At 42.6% G+C, this 10,012-nt stretch overlaps 1 protein-coding gene across 1 annotated transcript in view; it reads left to right on the forward strand.

Moving 5' to 3' along the window:
* The first annotated feature begins 2 nt into the window (after positions 1–2).
* CDH2 (cadherin 2, type 1, N-cadherin (neuronal)) overlaps positions 3–10,012 on the forward strand; it is a 296,341-nt gene continuing 286,331 nt past the window's right edge. The window contains exon 1 of the mRNA XM_006895029.1: positions 3–323. Within this exon, the coding sequence (XP_006895091.1) occupies positions 264–323 (60 nt within the window). The 5' untranslated portion in view covers positions 3–263. The remainder of the gene's footprint in view (positions 324–10,012) is intronic.

Raw genomic sequence — 10,012 nt, forward strand, 5'->3', positions numbered from 1 at the left:
CCTCCCCCGCCCCCTCCCCGGCTCCTTGATCTCTCGGTCTGTTTTATTACTCCTGGTGTGAGTCCCGCGGACTCCGCGGCCCTCTATTTGTCATCAGCTCGCTCTCCATTGGCGGGGAGAGCCGAGCAACGGAGCAGGGGGTGGGGTGGGAGGGGAAGGGAAGGGGTGGAAACTGCCTGGAGCCGTCTCCGCGCCGCTGTTGGTGCTGCCACTGCCTCCGCCGCCGCCGCCTCCGGCTCCTCGCTCGGCCCCTCTCCGCCTCCATGTGCCGGATAGTGGGAGCGCCGCGGACCCTGCTGCCGCTGCTGGCGGCCCTGCTCCAGGTACGCGGCGGGCGGCGGGCCGGGCTGCGGGCGGGGTGGGGCGGGAGGCGCCGGTCCCTTTGTTCCCCGCGCCGCTGCGGGGCCAGGCTGCGCACCCGGGAAGGGAGGTGCCGCACCGCGCGGCCGGGAGCTGCGCAGGCACGAGGCTCTGGCGGAGTATCGGCAGGGCTGGCGGGGCCGGCAGGTTGACCGTGCCTCTCTCTGTTCACAGGGTCCCCTCTGCACCTTCTTCGGGGTCGGATGAGCTCGCGGGGGGTGTTTGGAAGAAGCTGAAGGTTGAGGCGGAATTTATCCCCGGGTTTACAGTTTTCTCCCCTTCTCATCCTCTGCATCGCACTTTGCTCCTTCCCCCCCACCGCCTTCCCGAAATCTCTACTGAAAGGGGTCGCGAGTTTGCAGTAGACATTCTCACTCCAGTGTCTTAGTTACGGGTCGTGGTCCTACCCCACCCCACCCTGGCAGTCGCGCGCCTCCCGGTGCTCGCGGGCTCCGTTGTCCTATTGTCTTTATCCCAGCCCAGAGTTGCCTCCTATTCTTGTCCTTTCATCCAAACAACGTTCAATGTTGGTCCACCTGAGAAAGAACATCTCGCCCCCTGTCCGGCGGGGGTGGCTGGCGGGTGCCGGGGCACCTGGTCCCTGGCTCCGCGCACACTCGCCCAGGAGTAGTTCCGTTACTCGGGTATCATTCCCCTCCCGCCCCCAGGCTCGCTCTGACCCGCGTGCGTCCTAGGGGCGCCTTGGCCACCGGCCGCCCGCACTTTTCACACCCTCAGGAGAGCGCTCACAGCCTGTCCATTTTCTCCCTGCCTGGAGGCTCTCCCCCGCGGCAGGAAGCACCTGCTCCTGGCGGGTCGCGGGTTCCCTCCACTCCCAGTGCCACCGGCCTCTCCAGCTCGGCCTGCAGTCCAACTTTCCCGAGGCGACCTGCCCGAGGATGCCCCGCAGCGCCTCCCGGTCTGCCCGCCTGGCTCCCCAGGCGGCGATGCCGGGCAGCATCGCTGTGACCCTCGCGCTGGGCGGGGGGGGGCCAAACCAGGAACTGGGGTCCGCACACCCCCCTTTCAGTGCAGGTCAGAGGCATCTGCTGTGGAGGGGCGTACCTGCCCTCGACTGGGGGCTAGGCCCGGGGTAAATCAGCTGGAGCGATCAGGGGTGGAGGGTCAGCCAGTAAGATCCCTAAAAAGTGCAGGCAGGTTTAGAAGTGCAGAGACGCGGGGCAGGCGACCCGGACAGATGGTGCAGGGTGGCCCCCGCCATGGTCTTCACGGGTCAGGGCTCGGCGCCCTCCGACCGCTGAGGGTAGTGGTGGCTGCGGGCGCCGGGGCGGGCCGGGCCGGCGCCCGCGGTCTCTCGCGCTTTCTCCCGCTGCCCTCTAGAGGGGCGTGGGCCGAAGCTCAGCGAGCCCTGTCCATGGTGCGCCATGGTGCGGCGCGCCGGCCCTGCCCGGCCTAGGCTCTGGGCTCTCCCACTGCTCCGCGCTCTCCCTTTTCGGCTCCCTTCCTCCTAAGGGCTCTCTGGCCACCAGCCCCCTGGTTCCTTTCTCCTTTCTTGGCTCTCCTTTTGTTCTTTCCTGCTGGTCTTACTCCCTTCCCCCACTCGCCAGCCTTTCCTAGGCTATTCCCCTGACTCTGGGATTTCAGAACTATTAAACTAGGCGCTTTTGGCCTCTGCAGTTTTGAGAAGTGGATGGATTTTCTTCTAACTTGGGGGAGGAGACCTGCCAGTCACTTGCTAACAAAAGTACCTCCTGTTATAAAACCGCCTTTATTCTTGAAGTGCACACTCCTCTCATTCTTTCACCTCCTGTCACTTCATTTATTGTTTCTTTTAAAATGAGGTTTATTAAAGAGGTTATTGCTGAAAGTAGCGAAAGAAAAAGTGCTGCTTAAAAGTGTTTGAAGTTAAGGGGAAAGCAAACCAAAGTTAGGAATGCTGTGTACGCCAGTGCTTTGTGTTTTGCTTGTTTTATATAGCAAAAGAGATTTTGAATGACTCATTTAAAGAAGCAGTGTATTTTTAAAAAATCGTTAGAAAGTTATTCATTCACAGACCACCTAGTAAATCCACACAATGTGTAGAAGTAAGGGTTATTTTCACCAACTTTTTTATCTGAAAATAAGTTTTGCGTACACACATGCAATGGAGTTAGAAAAAGAGATGTTTGTTGGCCATCCATGCCTGTTCTGATGAAGTAGCCTCGTTTCCACCCCTAGTCAGTGTTTGCAAGTCAGTTGTGAATTTTATACGGCATCCTTTTTAAGTATTTATCAGAATGCCAATGATGAAAGTAAAATAGTGCACTTATCTTTCCCATGATATGTTCTCTAGGTTTCCTTTTGTACCGGTATGTGCCATTTATAAACCTCCCTGAGAGCAGAGATTAAAATTTGATCCTCCCGTTCTTTGGCAGTCTTCTCATTCTGGAGTGATGTCTTAACAGTCATGTTGAGTGATTTGGAAGGTCAGTGTGAGTGGAAGCAGAGCAGCTTCTGCAACAAGAGTTGTAGGGTCAAGTGCTCCATGTGGATTGTACAACTGAGATTAGAAATGACTTTGTGCTAACAGTCGTCTTTACACATCACAACAGCAGAGATGCATCTGCGGAGGTGAAAGTGGCGTGCCTGCAGTCCAGTGTTTGTCTACTGGGAAAACGGGTTCTTTCAAACTAGGCTAAGTCAGCAAAGAGTTTTGGAAGAGGACATGTGGTTATTAGGGTTGCTACAGAGTGACTCCATTTCTTCTAGGTGGTTAAGAAAGAGTGCTTGATTGTTCAAAAGGGACTTTATATCATTATTCATGAGTAATGTTTCTGAAGCTTCTGTTTTCCTGGCTTTGCTTTGAGAACTGCTTCAGTGGTTTGCTGTACTTCTAAGGGAAGTCTCCTGATGGTAGGGGTAAGGAGTAGCACTGCCAACTAAAAGGCATGAGATTGAAATCCACCAGCTGTTCCACAGGAGGAAAGACAGGCACTCTGATTCCTCGCATGTGATTTACTGCTTCAGAAAGCCCACCAGAGTGCTAGCTAGGAGTTGGTTCTGACTCTGTGATACAGAGTTACACAGGATTTTTAATATTATGCTCCTCAGCTTTAACTGTTTTTCAGTTTCTCCCTCATTTTAACTTAAGGTGTTAGTAGGGCGTATTGTGAAAACCTCTAAGCCAAGGGAGGATTTGAATTTGAGCATTAAAATTTACTAATCAAGGAATACAGTATTTATATTGTGATGTTGTGATGAAATTTCCATTTAAAGTGTACAAATTAGTGTCAAATCCTTTAACAGGTTTACTATTATGAAAAAAAATCAGTTTTAATTTTACTACTCACCCAGTAATTAAAATTTGAAATCTGTTACTTTTTTTTCTGCTTCATATTTAAATTGCATAGCTTCATTGTTCTGATTTAAATATACAACTATTAGGTTGTGAGGAATCAAGGATATTAATGTTCATGGAAAATTTAAAAGTCTCAGTCTTATCACACAACACCCTGCTTTCAACCCTGGTTAAGGACCTTGAAAGAAAAATATATACATGGTACATATTTTTATCTATTAATTATAGCATTTAAAGAGTAATTCAACACACAATGTATAGTTGAAAAACAAGCAGGTCTACTTTAGTCTATGAAAAGTCTGCCCTATAAGAATCATCCGTGTGTGTAATACTCATAATGTATCCTATTTGCTTTTTTATTTTCCTATATTTCTTTTAAGTTCTTAGAGAAGCAATCAGCATTAACTTAGTTGGTGTACACAGTTTAATTTACTTAGTGGGCACAGTCACGCATACCTTTTGGGTCTTCTTCCTCCCTCCTCATGTTTAAAATCACTATTTATTTACTTATTTATTCCAAAATCTTTTTTCCAAATAATAGGTACTGTTTTTAATAATAGGAATAAAATCTCTGTCCTCTTGACTCACATTCTACTGGAGGAGAGATTAAAAAACCAAACAAAATAAAATTCACAGTTTGAGAAGTATTAGGAAAGACACAAACAAGGTTGCTGGAATATCTCCTAATGAATTTCAAAATTAAAACAGTCCAAAGAATTTAAACCAATATAGCTGAGGTTTAAGAGACACTCTGTGGAGAAATCTTTTTTATTAATTATTTTATGCTGGTTTACATACACAATTCATAAAGTTCATATACATTGTTTTTTACACCAGATCTTTCCTTTTCCCTTTACCCATCCCTCCCTCCACCCATCAAATTATATTACCCCATTATTAACCCCCCACCTTGGATCCTCATACTCCTACTACAATAATGGTCTTATGTAGTATTTGTCCTTATAAGACTGTGTTACTTCACTTAGCATAATTCACTCCAGTCCCTCCCATGTTAGGTAGTAATTTAACAAAAGCATTACTCCTGCATGTTGTGTTGTATTCCATTGTGTGAATACACCTCAGTTTCTCAACCCATTCCATCGTGGTTGGGCATTTGGGCATTTTCCATATTCTTGCGATGGTGAATACTTTTGTCTTCTTCTCTGGTAACGTGGTCATAATGCACAGGTGGTGGCTGCAGAATCTCCAGGGGTGATTTGAACAGTAATAATTTGTATATCCTAAAATGAACTGGAATGTATTTTAAAAGAATACAGGTTTGAGCACACACATGCACACAGACAGAGATTTTCTTTAAAATCCCAATCGCAGGTTCACGTATGCACTTTGTATGGAGTGTGAACTTTTATAACCTTGATCCAGGTTCCTATTTGACCTTTTGAAGCTTTGGACTTGAGATATTGACGGGAAATTCTTCTTAAATTTTTTTGTTGTTGTGTTGTTGTTGTTGTTTTTTAATGCAGACAATAAAGCCTTCTTGAAACAGATATTTTGGTGACAGTATGTTGCACCAGCGTGCCTTTAATTTCCTTTTTCATTAAAATCTTCAATTCTTAAATCTGATGTTGTGCCTCATTAAGCTTTAGGGTTATTAATCGAGAAATGTCAAGATTTAAAGTAACAGTTAATCTTGCTTTAAACTGCCTTTTTTAAAAAAAAAAATCCTAAGTGACTCAAATCCCCATCCTGTTTTCAAGAGGATATTATCAAGTTAGAAGAGTGATTTTTAAAGAAAAACCAGAGCTGTTATTTAAGAAATGTGGTGTTTGTGTACACATGCTACCATTTTGCCCAAGTTAATAAATTTGTTCTTTTGGCCCAAATACAGAAAGTAATTAAGTTTAAGCACTGCAGAAATTTTGAGGTGATTTTTATCAGTGGTTTATAAGTATGATAGATTTGGAATTTGAATTGTATAATTTGAGTAAGTATTCCTTCTTAACATTAAATATTTTCAAAATTGGGTTTAAAACTATTTATTGTTTTTGTTGTTGATTGCTGTAGAGTAGACGTCGACTCATAGTGACTCTATGAACAAAAGACCTAAAGCTTTTCCATAGCTATCATTGTTTCTCCAAGTTCAAGAATTTCCAGAGGCATGTGGTTTAGGAAGTAGATGCCACTCCAGCTTCCCAACCTGTTTTACAACTGGGAGCTCCACCAAACACTGTCCACAATGGGAATCAATTCTGGTATTTGATATCCCCATGGTACAAGGTTCAGCATCATAGCAAATCCAGGTTACCTCATATAACACATTGACAGAGAGTGATGTGCAAAGTGGAAGAATATTCCTCCAGATATAACAGCACTAGTCTCATTTAGCAGTGGTTAAGTGTTGTTGAGTCCAGTATGACTCAGAATAAACTTTACACAGAAGACCTGAACTCTGTTCTATGATTAACACAATTTCTGTACGTTTATAAGAGAGTTTGTAGAGTTTCCGGAGGCACCTAGTTTAAGAAGTGAATACCACTCCTGCTTTCCAACATGAATCAATCTGGAAGCTCATTCAACTACTGTACATAAAGGGTAACCACTATGGTATTTGACACGATTATAGGATAATATTCAGCATCATAGAAACTCCAAGTTGTTCAGTACAGCAAATAGACAAATGATTGCTGTGTCTTCTAAAGAATACTTCTCCCCAAAAATTAATAAATTTGGCCCGAGGGCCTGTAGCCCAAGGGCCCTACAGGATTTAAAATCCACACACTCAAGCAGGGCTCCACTAGTCTAAGGCTCAAGGGCCACCTTCTTTTGGGGGGGGGTGGGAAGAACAGTAACACACCACAAAAAGGACCCCAGAAACTTCCCTTGCCTGACTTCCATCAAGATGAAATCACCATTGAGATGACTGCTAGCCACCAGCTGACTTTGATGGTGTTGACAGAAGCTGAAACATAATTTCCATCAGGGAATCATTGTGTCTCAAATTTCATTATTTCCTACTAAAATTTTGTTCTAATTTTTCAATGAGCTGTATGCGTTAATATGAGCGGTTCCTAGTCTTTGCATTTAACTAAATATAGGTAAGTTTTAATTAAACAATTGTATTCCAGCCAGAGAAGAATTGTGCACAGGTTATTGTTTATATCTTTCCCTAGAATGTGAAGTGATGAGTTTTAAGTAGAAGAAGGTTAAGTTCAGAATCTAAATGGGGCTTTTTGAAATGTCTAGATGTAAAGATTATGATTTACGTAGTAATAGAGGAGTTTTTCCCGTGGAAAAATTTAGATCATAGGTAAGTTCACTCACTTCTTATTCCTCTGTTACTTCTCTATGTTGCTGTCCTTGGGTGGCATATATATGTATGTGTGTGTGTATGTATTTCTGAGATGTGTATCGATGTATCATTACATATATAAACATAACTAAAAATGTAAAATGTACACACACGTATACATACACACATTTATTCATATGTTTGTGTAAATTAAAGATTAAGTATATGTGTATATAGTATATGTATATGTGTGTGTGTATATTATGCATTGTTATTGATGGGTACTGTCGAGTCAGAATGGACCCAAAGCTGACCCTCCAGTGGGTTTTCAGAGGCAGTTAATCACATGGGAGGAGATTGCTCATCCTTCTTGTACAGAGCAACTGGTGGATTTGAACTACATGTCTTCGGGATTGCAGCACAGTTTCTTAACACTAGGCCACCAGTGCTTCTGTGTTTTAAATACACACAAATATATTATTCACACCCACACTCACAAACATGCATATATGTCTCATTGAATATTCACCACAGTTTGACATGAAAGGTCAAAGTACAGTCACTTTGAGTGGGTTATCCAACGTGTTCTGTGCAAATGAACTGCACTTGCAAAGTGTCAAGGGCCAGAGCTAGTGCCAAGGACAGGAAGGCTGAGGTTATAATAATCTGAACCAGATGTAGTCTATTCTTTTAAACTCTCATGACCTCATTTTCCTTGACAGTGAGATCTCTGGCCTGGTTGGATTAGCTGAACTCTAAGGGACTTTTCAGTTCTCTTGATTCTTGAGGCTGCTTAAAAGTATTTCAAATATGCCTTCTTTCTCTTTATATTCAAAGGCTTTGGAATGACTTTAATTCTCAACCTAAATGAAAATGGATTTTCAGGTGTTCAGAGTAGTGGTATGTTATTTTTGAGGCTTTAATGATGGATTGTCATATATAATAGGTTAGAAGTCATCTGTGTTTCTTGGTATATTTAAACGTTATTTTTCTTCACAGCTGTGCCTACTGTTACCACTTAAAACAAACTTTACTGTTTTTATTGAGATTAAAGGATGATAAGTATAATATAACTAAGAATACAAACAGTTCATTTTATTAGTTTTATACTAATTTTTTTAAGGTAATGTAGCTTCCCTGTGGACCATTGAATTGAGCAGTACAAGTCAGGTTTAAAACTACAGCTCTTTGATCTAGCATATTCTAGTTATTTTTCTGTCGATGAGGCTGTATTATAATAATGTCCATATGATATATATGGACAATCAGTCATTGGATCATCTCCTGTAATTATAAATGACCAGAAGAAGTTGAAAGAATATCATTAACAACTGTTTGAATTAATTAATATGTAATGTGCAGACAGACAGGAGGACCCTCAGTGTGTGTAAGAAACATATTGTCAGAGATGGTGAGATGATGCAGGGTAAGGAATGGTTCCTATGTGCTGATTCTAGGGTTGCAATAAGCCCTAGTCAACTCATCAGCACCTAACACGACAATGTGTGGGGGGAAAAATGAGTTATATTAGTTATGGTTCAAGAAGTGTTTGCTAAATGATCTCATGTTATTGGGATAGTGTTATGCCTAGACAAACTACAGAGAAGGGCAAGTAAAGATGACCATCGAGTTGTAACCAGATTCTAGCTGACCCTCCGTTGGGATCATGAGGCTGTAAACGGCGTGAAAGGAGATGGCCCATTTTTCTTCCGTGCAGCAACTGGTAGGTTTGAACTGTTTTTGAGTTAGCAATGCAACTCCCTAGACAATAGAAGATGATGTTGATGTTGAAAGCCATCGAATTGGAACTGACCCTCCAGCAGGCTTTCAGAGACATTAAATTGCACGAGAAAAAGTGCCCATCTTTCTCAACTGATGAGTTTGAACCACTTGCTTTAGAGTTGGCAATGCAGCCTTAGACTATAGAGAGGTAAAAGTCATAAATAGAAGAATAGAAAATTAAAAGAGGTTAATATCAAGGTGACCTAACCTAACATAAAACCCCCTAAAGTTATTGACACAGTATCAGTTATAAATAGAATAAAAAGAATATTGACTAAAATAATGGAGTGGTGGCTTAATGGTAAGAAATTGCGCTGCCAACGCAAAGATATGTACTTCAAATCCACCAGCTGCTCCATGGGAAAAGATGGACAGTTTCCTCCTGTGTGATTATTCTCCGAAAACCTGATGGAGGGTCAGCTAGGAATCAGTTCTAACTCGATAATACACAGCACAATTAATGGATGAATTTCCATATAAATAGTATAGGAGATGGTCCCTTTGTGCTCAATTCTCTACATGAGAGATTATAACAGTTTGATAAACCACTGTGAAAGTTTATAAATTTCCAGCTAATTTAACGTGAAGAGTATTGTTTGAAAGTGGATTCTACTAAAACAAAGCTCAGAGTAGGAGTATAAAAGTGTTAGGTGGCTTCAAGTTGACTGCAACTCCTTGAATTCTATGTTTGACAAAATTGAACGCATTGCTCTCCCCATCTTTGCTTTGTGTGAGCCTGTTGTAAAATGGAAAAACGACATCTCATCCATTGCCCACTGACTCAGTGGTAACTCAGAGAACCTACATGAGGTTTCTGAGGCTGTAAAATCTATATAGGAACAGGCTGCCATATACTCCATCAGTTAGCAGTCAAGCTGTGGAGCCATCGGGATATCCCGCTCTCTTGCATTACTTAGGTAAACAATTGTCTTGCATTTTCTCCATGTAGCATCGGGAGAATCACTGTGAAATACTTTTAAAACAGTTTGAGCTATTTAAAAGAATGTGCTATTATAAATACAATATGGCCTTCATTATATAGACACTTGAAGAGATGCTTGGTCCATGTTCTGTTCTTAAGTTTCCTTTCACAAATTGTTCCTTCATAGAAAAGATAAAAATAATGCCCTAAAATATAATACTTTTAGACTTATTTCATCCATTTTTTCTCAGTCTTACCCCCACCCCAATGCCAGCCTCATTCTACAACAGTGGCACCATGTAGCATTTGTCCCTTTGTGACTGAGATACCTCACTCAGCATAATGTCCTCCAAAGTCACCCATTTTGAATAATATTGCATGAGTTCCTTGTTTTTCAATG

This window comes from Elephantulus edwardii, unplaced genomic scaffold, assembly GCF_000299155.1.
Source record: "Elephantulus edwardii isolate Elephantulus edwardi_28Jun2011 unplaced genomic scaffold, EleEdw1.0 scaffold00155, whole genome shotgun sequence".
Taxonomy (NCBI): Eukaryota; Metazoa; Chordata; class Mammalia; order Macroscelidea; family Macroscelididae; genus Elephantulus; species Elephantulus edwardii.